At 45.2% G+C, this 18,232-nt stretch overlaps 1 protein-coding gene across 1 annotated transcript in view; it reads right to left on the bottom strand.

Annotated features, from left to right (window-relative positions):
• The window catches only part of PAH (phenylalanine hydroxylase), a 120,880-nt gene that overhangs the window by 37,443 nt on the left and 65,205 nt on the right, over positions 1 to 18,232 (bottom strand). The window contains exon 5 of the mRNA XM_068276940.1: positions 14,959 to 15,026. Within this exon, the coding sequence (XP_068133041.1) occupies positions 14,959 to 15,026 (68 nt within the window). The remainder of the gene's footprint in view (positions 1 to 14,958; positions 15,027 to 18,232) is intronic.

The raw sequence follows: 18,232 nt of genomic DNA, 5'->3' as shown, positions 1-18,232 counted from the left end.
CTAGGAGTCTAGGACACTCAGTCACTGTTCATAGGCTACTAGCTCCTGCGTGTGTGCACTCACTGTCTGTGTACACACACTACACACAGTCACACACTCTATTTCCTTCTGATAACTGATTGATTATTGTAATTAGTTAGTTGTACTTACTGTTACTACTTACTCTTACTGTACTAGGAGTCTAGGACACTCAGTCACTGTTCATAGGCTACTAGCTCCTGCGTGTGTGCACTCACTGTCTGTGTACACACACTACACACACTCTATTTCCTTCTGATAACTGATTGATTATTGTAATTAGTTAGTTGTACTTACTGACTGTTACTACTTACTTACTTACTGTACTAGGGACACTCACTCAGTCACTGTTCATAGGCTAGCTCCTGCGCGTGTTTGCGCGTGCGTGCACTCACTGTCTGTAGTGTACACACACTAAATTTACTTGTGATTACTACTGATTATTGTAACTGCTAGTTGTACTTCCTGACTGTTACTACTTACTTACTGTACTAGGGACACTCACTCAGTCACCTCACCCACCAACCCACTCCATTAAAGTACCCCACTTTTCACCCGCCCTTTTAAAAAACTTTTGTCTATACGCCCAAAACATCGAAGATGTCTGGAAGTGGCAGCCAGCGCGGTTTGGGCAAGGGGAAGGGCAGCAAGGGAATCAGGAGGAGAGGGAGCAGCATTGTGGCAGGCCGCGGCCGCGCCACCATGCACAGTTCCGCAGCAGCAGCGTCAGTGGCTAACATTCCTCCCATAGCCACTGGCCGTGGACGCCTTGGGCGCCGCCCAGCAGGAGCATCTGCAACTCACGCTGCAGAGACACAGCAGCAGCAGCGTGTAGCACCTGCTCCGATTTTCCAACAGCCGGGTCGGAAACATCCCATTGAGGAAAAGCATGCAGACACTGTGGTGCAACTCATGACGGAGGATGAGCAGCCCGCCATCAGCTCTGCATCCGAGGCCTCCACCCTTACCACCACCACCACCACCCCTGTTCGCAGCAGCCGCCCAGCAGGGTCTGGGGAGGAGGCCAGTTCACCGTCACTCGCCGACCTGTCATTCAGCAGTCTTTTGACCCCAGGCATCATGAAATTGTCTGCTGTTGTTGGCGATCTTGAGGAGGAGATGCTGATGGGCACTTTGGGGGATGAGGGATTGGACAGCAAGACTGTGGCGACAGTCAAGCAGCCCATCCATGCATCAGGAGAGGAGTTTGGGGGGTCATCATCCCAGCAGGACATGTTTCAGGAGGGGGAGGATGATGATGACCCGGTGACAGACAGAGACTGGGCGCTACCACCTCCAGGGGATGTCGTCCTCAGCAGCTCTGAGGAGGAGGAGGAGGATGCGCTTGTGGGCCTTGCAAGGAGGCGCATCATTGCAAGCATTGGCAGCAGTAGGCAGGTCCCACAGCCTGCTGGTGTCTCAGGCTCAGCAGCAGCAGCAGCAGCATCTGCCAGTACCACCACCAGCCGCACCCAAGCCCCCCCCCAACCACCACAGGGAGACAGGCAGCAGCGCTTCCATGCCGTAGGGGGATGTTTCTGTCACCAATCTGGCGATATTTCACCATGCCCACTGTGTACAGCAAGTACGCCACTTGCAACCACTGTCAGCGGAAGTTGAGCAGAGGTGCAGACCCCTTAAAGTTCAGCACCAGCTCGCTCATCAACCACCTTGCTGCGAAACATTTCCACCAGCATGAGGAGTTCCAGAGGCTGAAGGCATCTGGTGCTGGCAGTGGCACCACACCCATCACTGCACAGCCTTCAGCAGCAGCAGCAGCAGCAACAGCAGCCACCCGCCCTCCTGCTCCTCCAGCAGCACCAGCAGGAGTGCGGAAACGCACTGCTCCTCCCCCCTCTGCAACTCCTGCCGCCGACACTGAGGCCTGTTCTGGCAGCCAGTCCTCAGTGGCCTCCTCCGCTGTGTCTGCTGATTCCCGTGCCAGCAAAAGGCCACGCCAGAGCCTTTTGAGCGAGTCCTTCCAGGGGGTGGTTAGGGCTCTGCCTCCCAGCAGCCGTCGCGTGCGGCAGCTGAACGGCTTGCTGGCACGGGCCATGTGCTCCCAACTCCTGCCGTACACGCTCGTGCAGGAGGGGAGCGACATTCGTGCGCTGCTTGCTTGCGCAGCCCCAGACTGGCAGCTCCCCAGCAGACACTTTTTCTCCCGCAAGGCCATTCCTGCACTGCACCTGCTTTGTGATGGCCAATGTGGAGCGAGGGCTGGAGCACGCGGTTGGTGAAAGGGTCCACGTCACCATGGACTCCTGGAGCAGCTGCTTCGGGACAGGCCGCTACCTGTCCTTCACTGTCCACTGGGTCAGCTTGGTGGAAGGGGGTGAGGATGGGAGAGCAGCAGCGGGCACAGCAGCAGCAGCAACACAGTGGGTGGTGCCACCCCGCAGGGTCAGGGGAACTGCAGCAGGTTCCTCCGATCCTCTGCCATCCTCCGGCACACCTGGCCAAACCCCCCGCCTCAGCAGCAGCGTGAAGGCCCGCCACTGCCAAGCGCTGCTGCACTTGGTCAGCCTTCGGATGACCAAGCTGACGGCAACCCATGTGTTGGCCAAACTCCAGGAGCAGGAGAGGATTTGGCTGACCCCCAGAGGCCTCAGAGTCGGAGAGGTGGTGGCCGACAATGGGGCCAATCTGGTTGCCGCAATAGACAGGGGAAACCTGACCCACATCCCCTGTCTTGCCCACGTGCTGAACCTGGTGGTGCAGAAGTTCTTGCGCACCTACCAGGGGATGGGCGAACTGCTGGAAACGGCAAGGAACGTTGTGCGTCACTTCCGGCGCTCGGCTGCAGCCTGTGCGAGCCTGGAAGACGTGCAAAAGGAGCTGGATCTGCCACGCCATCGGCTGATCCTTGACGTTCCGACTCGCTGGAACTCCACCCTGGCGATGTTGGAGCGTCTGGTTGAACAGAAGCACGCTGTCAACCAGTACCTTGCCCTGGCCACTGTTTCCGCCGCTCAGAGAAGGGACAAGACCAGCAACATCCCGTCCATCGTCCCCGATGATGACTGGAGGCACATGCAGCAGGTGTGCTTAGTGCTGGCTCCCTTTCTGCAGGCCACTAACATGGTGAGCAGGGACCATGCTATGGTCTGCGAGTGGGTGCCCCTGGTTTGTCTGCTGAACAGGGCCCTCGATGCTTTGCTGGAACAGGGAGCGGCAGCCTTGGACCAGCAGGAGCGGCAAGCAGCTGCACAGTCCACCTCTGAGGGGGAGGAGGAGGAGGACTTGGTGGAGGTCCCTGACCTTGCTGCTGATGAGGAGGAGCAGCACAGTGCAGCTGAGTTGGTGCGGGGGTGGAGAGAGGATGAGGCTGACGAGGCAGAGGAGGAGGATGAGGACAGCAGCACTGCCGTCGATGTGCCAGCAGACGTGGCCCGCCTCTTCCCAATGGCAGCGCACATGCTGACGTGCCTGCGCAGAGACCCCAGGGTGATCCAGATGAAGCAGAGGGAGGACATCTGGATCAGCATGATGTTGGACCCACGCCTCAAGGGGAAGTTGAGCCAGTTCCTGCCGCCTGCAGGAGGAGACCCAGCGCAACAAATAAGGAGCTTGCAGCAGGCCCTTGTTGAGCGCTTGGAGGAAGCCTTCCCCCAGCCTTCCACCCCCACTGTCCAGCAGCCAGCACAGAGGCAGCAGCAGGTGCCTGCATCCAGCAGCAAGCGCCCCACAGACCTGCTGTCTCTCAGCCACGAGCTCTACAGGACTGTAGAGGCTCCGGCAGCAGTGACTAGAGAGGAGGTGCATGCAGCAGCATCCTCCACTGGTCACAGACAGCGCCTGACCCGCATGGTGGCTGACTACATGGGGTCCTACAGCGGGCTTGACAGCGATGCCCCTGTTGATCCCATGGAGTATTGGGTCAAGCGCCTGGAGATCTGGAGCGAGCTGGCGCAGTACGCCCTGGAAGTGCTGTCCTGCCCCCCTTCCAGCGTGCTGTCCGAGCGCTGCTTCAGTGCAGCTGGTGGTGTGGTCACCGAGAAACGCTCACGCCTGTCTCACAAGTCTGTGGACAGACTGACGTTTCTCAAGATGAACCAGGCGTGGGTGGAAGGCGAGTTCCTGGCCCCTGTTGTCGGCGAGAGGGGGACATGAACTGGCTAAGAACCATCGTTAATGTGCCTTACCACCCTTTACCACCTCCTGGCTCCTGCTCACTAAGCCAGCCTGGTTCACTTTGACTATTACGTCGCCTGCAGCCACACATTTTACACCTACAGTGGGCTGCTGTGTACTGCCCTTCTGCTGTCTGTCTGTGTTTCCCACTGCCAGGGTACACAGATTTACCTTCTGCTGCCACTCTGCCACCAGCTATTACGTCAAACAATAGCTATATATCTGTGTAATTTGTTTTACAAACAAAACCAAAAAACCATTAAAAAAAAAAAAAGGTTTAATTTTTCTGAGGTGCCCGGGTTGAAAACTGTGTTGTCCCCGTTGTGTATTGGACACGATGTGGGCTGCACGACCGCTGTCTGGGACCTCCTGTTGTGTTCATTTACGGCCTGGTATCACCACTAGGTACCAGGGCTATTATGTCACGCTGCCTGCCTGCCTGCTGCCACACTCACACTACTCCTCCATTCCTCCTGCTGCTGCTGTCTGTCTGTGTTTCCCACTGCCAGGGTACACAGAATTACCTTCTGCTGCCAGTCTGCCACCAGCTATTACGTCAAACAATAGCTGCACACATAATTACTCCTCCATTCCTCCTGCTGCTGCTGCTGTCTGTCTGTCTGTGTTTCCCAACGCCAGGGTACACAGATTTACCTTCTGCTGCCACTCTGCCACCAGCTATTACGTCAAAAAATAGCTATATCTGTGTAATTGGTTGTAAAACCAAAACTACAAAACCATTACAAAAAAAAAGGTTTAATTTTTCTGAGGTGCCCGGGTTGAAAACTGTGTTGTCCCAGTTGTGTATTGGACACGATGTGGGCTGCACGACCGCTGTCTGGGACCTCCTGTTGTGTTCATTTACGGCCTGGTATCACCGCTAGGTACCAGGGCTATTATGTCACGCTGCCTGCCTGCTGCCACACTCACACTACTCCTCCATTCCTCCTGCTGCTGCTGTCTGTCTGTGTTTCCCACTGCCAGGGTACACAGATTTACCTTCTGCTGCCACTCTGCCACCAGCTATTACGTCAAACAATAGCTATATATCTGTGTAATTTGTTTTACAAACAAAACCAAAAAACCATTAAAAAAAAAAAAAGGTTTAATTTTTCTGAGGTGCCCGGGTTGAAAACTGTGTTGTCCCCGTTGTGTATTGGACACGATGTGGGCTGCACGACCGCTGTCTGGGACCTCCTGTTGTGTTCATTTACGGCCTGGTATCACCACTAGGTACCAGGGCTATTATGTCACGCTGCCTGCCTGCTGCCACACTCACACTACTCCTCCATTCCTCCTGCTGCTGCTGTCTGTCTGTGTTTCCCACTGCCAGGGTACACAGAATTACCTTCTGCTGCCAGTCTGCCACCAGCTATTACGTCAAACAATAGCTGCACACATAATTACTCCTCCATTCCTCCTGCTGCTGCTGCTGTCTGTCTGTCTGTGTTTCCCAACGCCAGGGTACACAGATTTACCTTCTGCTGCCACTCTGCCACCAGCTATTACGTCAAAAAATAGCTATATCTGTGTAATTGGTTGTAAAACCAAAACTACAAAACCATTACAAAAAAAAAGGTTTAATTTTTCTGAGGTGCCCGGGTTGAAAACTGTGTTGTCCCAGTTGTGTATTGGACACGATGTGGGCTGCACGACCGCTGTCTGGGACCTCCTGTTGTGTTCATTTACGGCCTGGTATCACCGCTAGGTACCAGGGCTATTATGTCACGCTGCCTGCCTGCTGCCACACTCACACTACTCCTCCATTCCTCCTGCTGCTGCTGTCTGTCTGTGTTTCCCACTGCCAGGGTACACAGAATTACCTTCTGCTGCCAGTCTGCCACCAGCTATTACGTCAAACAATAGCTGCACACATAATTACTCCTCCATTCCTCCTGCTGCTGCTGCTGTCTGTCTGTCTGTGTTTCCCAACGCCAGGGTACACAGATTTACCTTCTGCTGCCACTCTGCCACCAGCTATTACGTCAAAAAATAGCTATATCTGTGTAATTGGTTGTAAAACCAAAACTACAAAACCATTACAAAAAAAAAGGTTTAATTTTTCTGAGGTGCCCGGGTTGAAAACTGTGTTGTCCCAGTTGTGTATTGGACACGATGTGGGCTGCACGACCGCTGTCTGGGACCTCCTGTTGTGTTCATTTACGGCCTGGTATCACCGCTAGGTACCAGGGCTATTATGTCACGCTGCCTACCTGCTGCCACACTCACACTACTCCTCCATTCCTCCTGCTGATGCTGCTGTCTGTCTGTGTTTCCCACTGCCAGGGTACACAGAATTACCTTCTGCTGCCAGTCTGCCACCAGCTATTACGTCAAACAATAGCTGCTCACATTACTCCTCCATTCCTCCTGCTGCTGCTGCTGTCTGTCTGTCTGTGTTTCCCAACGCCAGGGTACACAGATTTACCTTCTGCTGCCACTCTGCCACCAGCTATTACGTCAAAAAATAGCTATATCTGTGTAATTGGTTGTAAAACCAAAACTACAAAACCATTACAAAAAAAAAGGTTTAATTTTTCTGAGGTGCCCGGGTTGAAAACTGTGTTGTCCCAGTTGTGTATTGGACACGATGTGGGCTGCACGACCGCTGTCTGGGACCTCCTGTTGTGTTCATTTACGGCCTGGTATCACCGCTAGGTACCAGGGCTATTATGTCACGCTGCCTACCTGCTGCCACACTCACACTACTCCTCCATTCCTCCTGCTGTTGCTGCTGTCTGTCTGTGTTTCCCACTGCCAGGGTACACAGAATTAGCTTCTGCTGCCACTCTGCCACCAGCTATTACGTCAAACAATAGCTGCTCACATTACTCCTCCATTCCTCCTGCTGCTGCTGCTGTCTGTCTGTGTTTCCCAATGCCAGGGTACACAGATTTACCTTCTGCTGCCACTCTGCCACCAGCTATTACGTCAAAAAATAGCTATATCTGTGTAATTTGTTGTAAAAACAAAACCAAAAAAACCAAAAAAAAAAAAAGGTTTAATTTTTCTGAGGTGCCCGGGTTGAAAACTGTGTTGTCCCAGTTGTGTATTGGACACAATGTGGGCTGCACGACCGCTGTCTGGGACCTCCTGCCTGCTGTGTTTATTTACAGCCCTGGTATCACCGCTAGGTACCAGGGCTATTATGTCACGCTGCCTGCCTCATTGACTGCCTGCTGCCACACACTCATCCTCCTCCTCCTGCTGCTGAATTTACCTCCTGCTGTCTGTGTGTTTCCACTGCCAGGGAGCACATACAATGGCGCTTCCAACATGCGTGCGCCACCAGCTATTTGTTACGCTCAAAAATAGCTGCATTTCTTTAAAAAAAAAATTTGAAAAGAGAAATAAGTGAAGAAGAAGACGATATAGAAGAAGATGAAGAAGATGAAGAAGAAGAAGATGAAGAAGAAGAAGAAGAAGAAGAAGGAGAAGAAGATGAAGATGAAGAAGAAGAAGATGAAGAAGATGAAGAAGATGAAGATGAAGAAGATGAAGAAGAAGAAGATGAAGAAGAAGAAGATGAAGAAGAAGAAGATGAAGATGATGAAGAAGAAGAAGATGAAAAAGATGAAGAAGATGAAGATGAAGAAGATGAAGAAGATGAAGAAGAAGAAGATGATGAAGATGCATATGATCTGCATCTGCATCTGATTTTATATCTGTCTTCATGCAATTTCTCTCTGCAATCAAACAAATCTTGCTTATGTTCAACTTTACCTGCATTGCTTTTAACTTTATGGTACGCATATGATCTGCATCTGCATCTGATTTTATATCTGTCTTCATGCAATTTCTCTCTGCAATCAAACAAATCTTGCTTATGTTCAACTTTACCTGCATTGCTTTTAACTTTATGGTACGCATATGATCTGCATCTGCATCTGATTTTATATCTGTCTTCATGCATTTTCTCTCTGCAATCAAACAAATCTTGCTTATGTTCAACTTTACCTGCATTGCTTTTAACTTTATGGTACGCATATGATCTGCATCTGCATTTGATTTTATATCTGTCTTCATGCAATTTCTCTCTGCAATCAAACAAATCTTGCTTATGTTCAACTTTACCTGCATTGCTTTTAACTTTATGGTACGCATATGATCTGCATCTGCATCTGATTTTATATCTGTCTTCATGCAATTTCTCTCTGCAATCAAACAAATCTTGCTTATGTTTAACTTTACCTGCATTGCTTTTAACTTTATGGTACGCATACATAATTCTGACCATTTCCTGGTGCCAGGCCTTATGCTGCAATGTGTACCTAATTAATTAGTCATAATTTGCATGTCTGTAGACTGACCCAGCCTCCCACAGCCCAGGCCTGGCCATTCACACCTGATCCTCATTCCAGCACTCATCTCCATCCCCTCTGCTGTCTACTTAATCTAGTCTCTAAGTCAGATATGACTTTAGTCAGATGTGCATTAATTTTAAGTGCATGATTTGAAGTGCACAGCTAAAGACCCAAATTAGACCAGAATTGAACCAGAAGGGAACAGAAGGAACTGCCAGGAGACTCGGCACTTTGATCACATGGTTTGCTACTTAACTGTTTTTTATCTGTTTCACCATATGCCTGCTTGTTTCTGCAATTCCTGTTTCTAAACATACCCCACCCTCCTGCTGTCAGCTATCAATCGCCCTGTAAATCCCTTCAGAATGTTTAAAATGTCTTTCTCAACCGCTTCTTTTTGCCTTCTGTTCCTGAAAATCCACATGTCACTTCATCCTCCCACTGTCAGCAACACCATACAGATTGCTCCCTCTCTGCTATCGTCTCCCCTTTTCTCTAGCCACGAACTATTCCTATTTCTGTGCTCACACTACCCCTCCTCTGCTCTCACTAAACCTAACTTGCATACACACAAGTCCCACCCCCACATCTCTCTGCTCTGCCTACTACTCCTTCTGGTTTCTGGGGACATATCACCGAACCCAGGGCCCACTCCTAGACCTCACACTGCTCAGACTACAACTCATTCCACCAATAACAAACCTCACCACCTCCCCTCCCAGAACACCTACAATCTTATTGACATCCCCCTTCTTCCCAGCTCTCCCCTCCCCATATCTGGGGCTCTATGGAACTCCCGCTCCGTTTGTAATAAACTGGCCTTTATTCATGACATGTTTATCTCCAACACTTTCACCTTCCTGGGGCTCACTGAAACATGGATAACTCCATCAGACACGGTGTCTCCAGCTGCTCTATCATATGGTGGTCTAAAATTTAGTCATGCCCCTAGACCTGGCCACAAACATGGAGGGGGGGTGGGGATCCTCCTCTCTGATCACTGTTCCTTTAAGCCACTCACACCACTGCCCGCACTCTCATCCTTTGAAGTTCATGCTGTCCGTCTCTACTCTCCATACCACATTCAGATTGCTATTATCTACCGCCCGCCCGGTCCAGCCTCTACTTTCATTGATCACTTTTCAGCATGGCTTCTCCAGTTCCTCTCCACTGATATACCCTCTATCATCATTGGAGATTTTAATATACCCATCGATACTAATTGCCCTACTGCCACCAAACTGCTCTCTCTCACCTCCTCGTTTGACCTCGCCCAATGGTCCTCCACTTCCACCCACAAAGACGACCACACTCTTGACCTTGTCTTTACCCGCCTCTGTTCTATTTCAAGCTTTCATAACACTCCGCTTCCCCTCTCAGACCACAACCTTCTTACCTTCTCAATCAATTCTTCTCTACCGTTAACTCCTCCAACACTACACCATACAGTCACGCGCAGGAATTACCGCAACCTGGATGTGAATTCCCTGACTGAGGCCTTGGAACCTCTAAGTACCCTGTCTTCCTACACTGACCCTGAGGCAGCATCCAGTTACTTATTTAATGTAGTCTCCTCTGCCATGAATTCAGCCGTTCCACTCACCACCACCCGCCCCCGCCAAACTAACCGGCAGCCCTGGCTCACTGAACAAATCATACAGCTGAAAAGGCACTCCAGGGTGGCAGAAAGATGCTGGAGAAAAAGCACTGCTGTAGAAGACTTCAATCACTATAAACAAACTATGCAGGAGCTCAGGGATGCCCTCACTTCTGCTAAGCAGTCTTATTTCTCCTCGCTCATTTCCTCACAGTCTCACAACCCAAAACAATTATTCAACACCTTTAACTCCCTACTTCGTCCCCCACCTCCTCCCCCTACCACATGTCTGTCAGCCGACAACTTTGCATCATACTTTACAAGCAAGATTGATGCAATACGTAATAGCTTTAACGCGCAACCATTTTTACCAGCACAGCCGTCACCTATAAATTCCTTCTGTCTGCCTGCACCCTCACCCACCACTAACTGCCTCCCCCCCGCTCCACAAGACCAGTCTCCCACTCTAACATCTTTCACCACACTAACTGATCAGTGTCTTTCCTCACTAATCTCCAAAGCGCATCTCACTACCTGTGCCCTGGACCCCATTGCCTCTCATCTAATCCCCCAGCTTTCCTCCTCCTTTAATCCCGCTCTAACAACTCTATTCAACCTTTCTATCTCCACTGGCACTTTTCCTTCCTTATTCAAACAAGCTATCATCACACCACTAATCAAAAAACCCTCTCTTGATCCAACTTCTCTATCCAACTACCGTCCTGTCTCGCTCCTCCCCTTTGCTTCTAAACTGCTGGAACGTCACATCCATTCAGAATTGTCTGCCTTTCTCTCTACCAACTCCTTACTTGACCCCTTTCAATCTGGATTCCGCACACACCATTCCACTGAAACTGCCCTCACGAAAGTTGCTAATGACCTACTGGTAGCTAAATCCAAAGGCCAGTTCTCCATTCTAATACTCCTTGACCTTTCCTCTGCCTTTGACACGGTTGATCATGCTCTGCTTCTGCAGACACTGTCATCTTTAGGAATCAAGGGACAAGCACATTCCTGGATCTCCTCTTATCTCTCTGGACGCTCTTACACTGTCTCCTTCTCTAACACCAAGTCCTCTCCACACCCACTGTCTGTTGGTGTACCTCAAGGCTCTGTTCTTGGGCCACTTCTTTTCTCAATCTACACCCGTGGCCTGGGACAACTAATTAACTCTTTTGGCTTCCAGTATCACCTTTATGCGGATGACACCCAAATCTATCTCTCAGCTCCTGACCTGTCCTCACTACTATCCAGAGTCCCCGACTGTCTACGTGCCGTTTCTGCATTCATGTCCTCCCGCTTCCTCAAACTCAACATGACTAAAACGGAAATTGTGATTTTTCCACCATTGCTATCTACACCCCCACCAATTGCAACCATAACGGTAGACAACACCCCAATAACCTCAACCACTAAGGCCCGCTGCTTGGGGGTTATACTTGACTCAGAGCTCTCCTTTAAACCTCACATTGCCTCATTAACCACCACCTGCTATTTCCAGCTCAAAAATATATTCCATATCCGTCCCTTCCTCACACAAGAGGCCACCAAAATGCTTGTTCATGCCTTAATCATCTCCCGCCTAGACTACTGCAACACCCTGCTCTGTGGCCTACCAAAAAACAGGCTAGCTCCTCTCCAATCCCTTCTAAATGCAGCGGCCCGCCTCATTCACCTTTCCACACGCTCTTCTGATGCAGCCCCACTGTGCCATTCTCTCCACTGGTTACCCATTACCCAGAGGATCCAGTTCAAACTCCTGACTCTAACATACAAAGCCCTCCATGAGTTGTCTCCTCCATACATCTCCTCACTAATCTCAAGATATTGTCCCTCCCGCAACCTTCGCTCCTCCCAAGAAATTCTCCTGGCCTCTAAGCTGATCACCTCCTCTCATGCTCGCATCCAGGACTTTACACGAGCATCAGCCCTTATCTGGAACTCTCTTCCACAGCCTGTACGTCATGCTCCAAACCTGGACATCTTCAAACGCACTCTTAAAACACACCTTTTCAGACAAGCTTATAACATTCTATAGCCCTTTATTTACTTATTTGTCACAATGTAATCAGAGGCAAAGAATCACTGCCTCATCCATCCTCCACCCCCTTACCTAGTGTGTCCCCCACTACCCATTAGATTGTAAGCTCGCAAGGGCAGGGTCATCCTCCTAATGTTTACTGTTTTTGTAACAATATTTGTGCTGCTTGGAACTCTGCTGTATATTTGTTAGTTGTATCTATGTTCCCCTTGTCGTCTTATTGTGCTTTGTAAAGCGCTGCGGAATATGTTGGCGCTATATAAATAAAAAATAATAATAATAATAATAATGAAGAAGAAGAAGATGAAGAAGAAGAAGAAGATGAAGAAGATGAAGAAGATGAAGAAGATGAAGAAGATGAAGATGAAGATGAAGAAGAAGATGAAGAAGATGAAGAAGATGAAGAAGAAGATGAAGAAGATGAAGAAGATGAAGAAGATGAAGAAGAAGAAGATGAAGAAGATGAAGAAGAAGATGAAGAAGATGAAGAAGATGAAGAAAAAGAAGATGAAGAAGATGATGATGAAGAAGATGAAGAAGATGAAGAAGAAGAAGAAGACAATATAAAAGAAGAAGAAGATATAGAAGAAGATATAGAAGAAGAAGATATAGAAGAAGAAGATATAGAAGAAGAAGAAGAAGAAGATATAGAAGATAAAGAAGATGAAGAAGAAGTATATACAGTACTGAACAAATTTCTGGACACAACTTCTCTTTTCAACTTTTTTTTTTTAAAGGAACATCCCCACATAATCACTTGCTGTTGTTACTTGGAAAAAAAGAGGTTTCTTGCATCATTCACCCTCAAAACAAGTGTTGGAAGCTATTTAAGGCCAATTCGAATAGTCAGCTCGAATAATGAGCTCGAATACCGACTCGAATAGTCAGCTCGAAGTCCGAGGTCGAATCGAATAGTAAAAATTATTCGACTCGAATATTCGACTGACCTCGAATAATTTACTATTCGAATTCGAATTTTAAAAAGGGGTATTTGAGCACCACTGGAATAGATCATGCTGTGCCCATAAAACACACCTCTTCCACCCTTCTGGCCCACCCTTGTATCCTATACACCTCCTTCTGTGCCTCTAAGATCTCCCACATGTGCACCTGCGCCGCTTCACTACAGTCCTCAGCCGCAAGATCTGAGAGTTGGTAACAGGCAAGGGCACATCACCTGGCATCAATGACGCCCGGCGTATAAGACGACCCCTGATTTTTCAGATGATTTTCAAGGGTTAAAAAGTAGTCTTATACGCAGGAATATACAGTATCTGCATCTCCACATGCTAATGTTGTGGCAGCTCAAGAGTTGGCTTGATTACAAAGGTTTTCCAAAGCTGAAAAACACTGGAGGACCAAAGTGATCCAACAAACCTGGATTTTCCTTACCCAGGGCATATCCGACTACTGAGATAACTGATTGAAATATTAGTAAAATAGCAGGTGAGAATTACAGTTATGTTTACACATCTGCAATGATATATATATATATATATATATATATATATATATATATATATATATATATATATATATATATACATATATATATATATATATATATATATATATATATATATATATATATATATATATATCTACAATTTTAAATCCTTTGATTTGTATGTCTGTTCAGTTTGCAGATACCAGATGTGATGCATTCTGCAGGGACAGCGAAGCAAGCATGATTTGCAGAGGACTCTTGTGGCTCTCTGCACATCCAGAGCCTCAATGAAAAGATTAGGGAGCTGTGTGTGCATATGCAGTTTCTCCCCTATTTATCACCATATATTATGTAGACAGGGTGGCTGGACACCTCATTAATGGAGTAAATGCACTGTGCCTTTAAATTAGATGAATGGCAAACATAGTTTAAAAACCCTGTGCACAGATGCAATACGTACATGCACAATGTGTGAAATTGGAAAAATAAGAAAACAAAGCGCAGTGGGAGTGATGCACAATTTTTGTGCTATATATCACTAACAAACCTGATCAGTGAAATAATCCTGATTGCAAATCCATTCATTTAAAACAGCCATAAGCATAACCATAGGTGGGTAAGCACAGTGCCCACAATATCACATTGGCTCCAATGAACACTAATCCAATCCCTTTGCAAAGTTGTCTACTGTATCCGGACTATTACTTCTGGTACTAGTACTTGTGGTCAATATGTGTGTTCAAAATTGTGCAAATACATATATACAGACAGCTTGCAATAGCTTTTGTCTTAAAGAGACACTGAAGTGAAAAACAATTATGATATAATGATTTGTATGTGTAGTACAGCTAAGAAATAAAACATTAGAAGCAGAGACATGAGTTTAATATTGTTTCCAGTGCAGAAAGAGTTAAGAAACTCCAGTTGTTATCTATGCAAAAGAGCCATTGAGCTCCAGGACTTTCAAAGTCTGCTCTGAGAGAGCTCTATCTTCTGAAGCTTGTTATCTCAACTGTCAGTCACTGTATTTTCCTTTGCTCTCCAGAGGTCAGGTCAATAATTCACTGGCCTACTCTGTAAAATCATTTAGAATGCTGAGTAGTATGTGAACTGCAAACATTAGAGAATGATGCAATGTTATAAAAAAACACTATATAAACTGAAAACATGAGAATATTTTCTTTGCTACAAATGTTCTAGTAATTATCCATACTACACAACGAATTCATTATATCATAATTTTTTCACTTCAATGGCTTAAAATGAGCCCTAGTAAAGTAGTGCATTTAAATTGAGAAAGTCTAAATATAATGATTTTAGTCTAAACCTAACCATAAGACAACTCTAAACACTCAGTTACTATTAAATTTTTAAGTAAAAAAAAATATGTTTCAAAGGTCAAAATAAATATACTCACTGTTTGTAATTAAATGCAATGTCTGCAAATTCTTTGCGTCTATTCCGGTACACAGCATCTGTGAATCCCTAAAAAGAGAAAATTCTGCATATGTCTTTTACTTGTATGGTGGCAACATCAACAGGCTAAGGGCCCATTTTCACCATGCTGCATTGCCCCTCAACACGTCTGGCTGGGCTTGCATGTGACATAACAACACAGAACCTGAGATAAGCAACACTAAACAAAAATGTTCCCTGACAGGGGAATAAAACGTAACATTTAATGAATCGTTAAAATCTTAGATTACTGTCATTATGATAGCTACATAGAATGGTTGAAACAGTAGGTTAGGTATATGGAGTAGATGCCTCCCCCTACTACAACCACATAGTACTGATTACAAATTACCAAGACCCCCCACCATCTATAAAACAACCCGACATGTTTCACTTCCTGATGGAAGCTTTATCAAGGGAAAAAGTGCAGTGCATAATGTGCATATAGTGATAGAATAGATTGCAAAGTAATTTAAAACATAGTCAATTGTAGCATAGCGTATAGGCCTATGACAGCAGCCAGCTTGCATGTGCCAGCTCACAGCAAGGGTGGTACAGTGCAGTGTTAAAAGACAAATTGGATAGATTCATTTTGATGTAGTTCCCTATTCACTTGCACATAATGGGTCTATGTTATATTGCACTTCATTACTGGCAGTGCCACTGCCAAGCAATGTCTCCTACTTTGCACCACTGCCAGTGTGAATTTTCCAAAATTGTAGCACAAAATGTTACATTCTATTGACAAGCTATGTCTCTGAAAAAACAATCTCTTTTAAATAAATATATATTAAGTAAATGTTTTGTTGTTTATTTACAATAAGCTATGCTATTGAAGACAAAGTAGATGAATTCTGACAAAAATTAAGTTTGGAAGAAAAGCCTGTAAAAGCGAATATGGACATTTTATTTTTGCCATAAATTGTGCAAAAGTTTTACACTTTAACACAGATGAGGATGATTGCAAAATATATGAGAATGAAAAAACGAATTTTCAAAAAGTTGAGAATACTCATGAAAATATATGGGCAAGTAAAAACATATTTTTCCCAATGCAATGACATCAATATGTCTGTGTCTGTATGAGAAATCACATTCTCAAGAAAAAAAGATTCACAAAAATGTGTCCATTGCAAGAATCTGTCTGAAAAAAAAATGTAATCAGGCAGAAACATTAATTTTGCAGTCCCCATTCATTGATCTAAGTCCCCATGTCAATGATCGCTGGCATCAATGAGATGCTGCAGTCATTGGCTAAAAACAAAGTAACACACCTATGCATTATTTCCTGTTAAAGTACCAGTTACTAGTATGCGCTGTAAAATTATGCGCAAGTACATCTTGTGGCCAAATAGTAAAATTACACCTACATACATTTTTTTTTTTATGAAAAAACCCACACATACATTCAAAAGTAACCCCTTACCTCCCACACTGTCCCATAGTTACCCAAATAAAACTTTTGTGTCTGAAAAAAATGCAATAAAAAAAAAACATAAATAGTTACCTTAGGGACTGAACTTTTTTTAATATGTATTTCAAGAGGGTATATTACTGTTATTTGTTAAATTATAGGCTTGTAATTAGTGATGGGCGCAAAACTGAAAAAAAATGCACATTTATTTCCAAATAAAACATTGGTGCCATACATTGTGCTAGGAAAATCTTTTAAATGTTGCAATAACCGGGACAATTGAGCAAATACAATGTGCGGGTTTTTATCCAAAGTAGAATGTTTTATTTTAAAACTATAATGGCTGAAAACTGAGAAATAATTATTTTTTCCATTTTTTTCTTATTATTCCCATTAAAATTTAGTTAGAATAAAATAATTCTTAACAAAAAGTACCACTAATAAAAATACAATGTATAGATCATTTCAGTGTGATAAGTACTGATAGTTATTAGCAGATGAATGGATGCAGAGTTGAAATGTGAAAATTGCTCTGGTTTTTAAGGGTAAAAACCCTTGGAGGCAAAGAAGAAGTCCAAATTCAGACACTTTTCAGGCACATTGAACAGAATATTATTTAAAATGTATTAAACATACAAAAAGTTTTGTAAAAAAAAAAAAAGTGGTTTTAAAAATAACTTATTCAAAAATAAAAAAATGTCGTTTTTATTTTCTTCCTATTAGTCATATTTTACAAGAATAGTTTTATGCATTAAGAATTTAAAGTAACATTTGTTTGACTACATATAAAACTGTGCTTGAAGAAGGGCTTTATTTTTTTATTTTCATTTATTGATTTTTTTTTTTGCATCGGTAGGCTTAGAAAAGGCGATTATTATATGCACAGGAAATGACACGTAGATAAAATAAAGATTTTTTTTAAATATTCCTTTTGAAAAATGTAACTGGAAAGATTGTGAATGACACCATACAATGCCTAATGCATACTGCATTCATCTCTAGAACACAAGTGAGCAATTACCTATAATTGCCCTAATTCAATTAAAGTCATATGACTATTATCAGACTGCATTTATCTCTCTTGTTAATCATTAATGAATATTTTGCTGGATTTGTTCTTGTTTTTCAAAGCACTCAATGACAGGATGAAGCACACCTGAGCAATAATTGCTGCCTTGACAATGAGTTTAAAGCTTTCTGATAAATGTCAATCCAGGATATGTAAAGAGGATCTCAACTGTCCTTTAAAAAACCAATGCTGGGCATACACGGATAGTTTCTTCTTATCAATCGAGCCGCTGATGGCTCGATTGATAATTTCCGACGTGTCCGATCAACGCGCCAGATCGATTCCGCGCTTGTTCCCCGCGGGCGGACAATGGAAGAAAACGAGCGGCAGATAAGAAGCGCCCGAGGGCACGAGCGGGAATCGATTCGGGCGCCCGCGGGGACGAGCGGGGACGCGCCGGAATCTATCGAGCGGCTCGATTCTGGCGCATAATCTATCCATGTATGCCCAGCATAAAAATAGTAGTGCTGCCTTACACCTGCACCCTTATTAAGCTTTCCATTTTGATTGTTGCATAAAATTGCTCCATTGCAAGCTCCATTTAATGATCTACAGTCCTGGCCAAAAGTTTTGAGATTGTCAAAAATATTAGTTTTCCCAAAGTTTGCTGCTAAACTGCTTTTAGATCTTTGTTTCAGTTGTTTATGTGATGTACTGAAATATAATTATAAGCACGTCATACGTTTCAAAGGCTTTTATTGACAATTACATGAGATTTATGCAAAGCGTCAGTATTTGTAGTGTTTGCGATTG

Source organism: Hyperolius riggenbachi, chromosome 3 (assembly GCF_040937935.1).
Source record: "Hyperolius riggenbachi isolate aHypRig1 chromosome 3, aHypRig1.pri, whole genome shotgun sequence".
In the NCBI taxonomy this organism is placed as follows: domain Eukaryota; kingdom Metazoa; phylum Chordata; class Amphibia; order Anura; family Hyperoliidae; genus Hyperolius; species Hyperolius riggenbachi.
The sequence above is the reverse complement of the archived record's forward strand: the minus strand, read 5'-3'. Positions and strand labels throughout refer to the sequence as shown.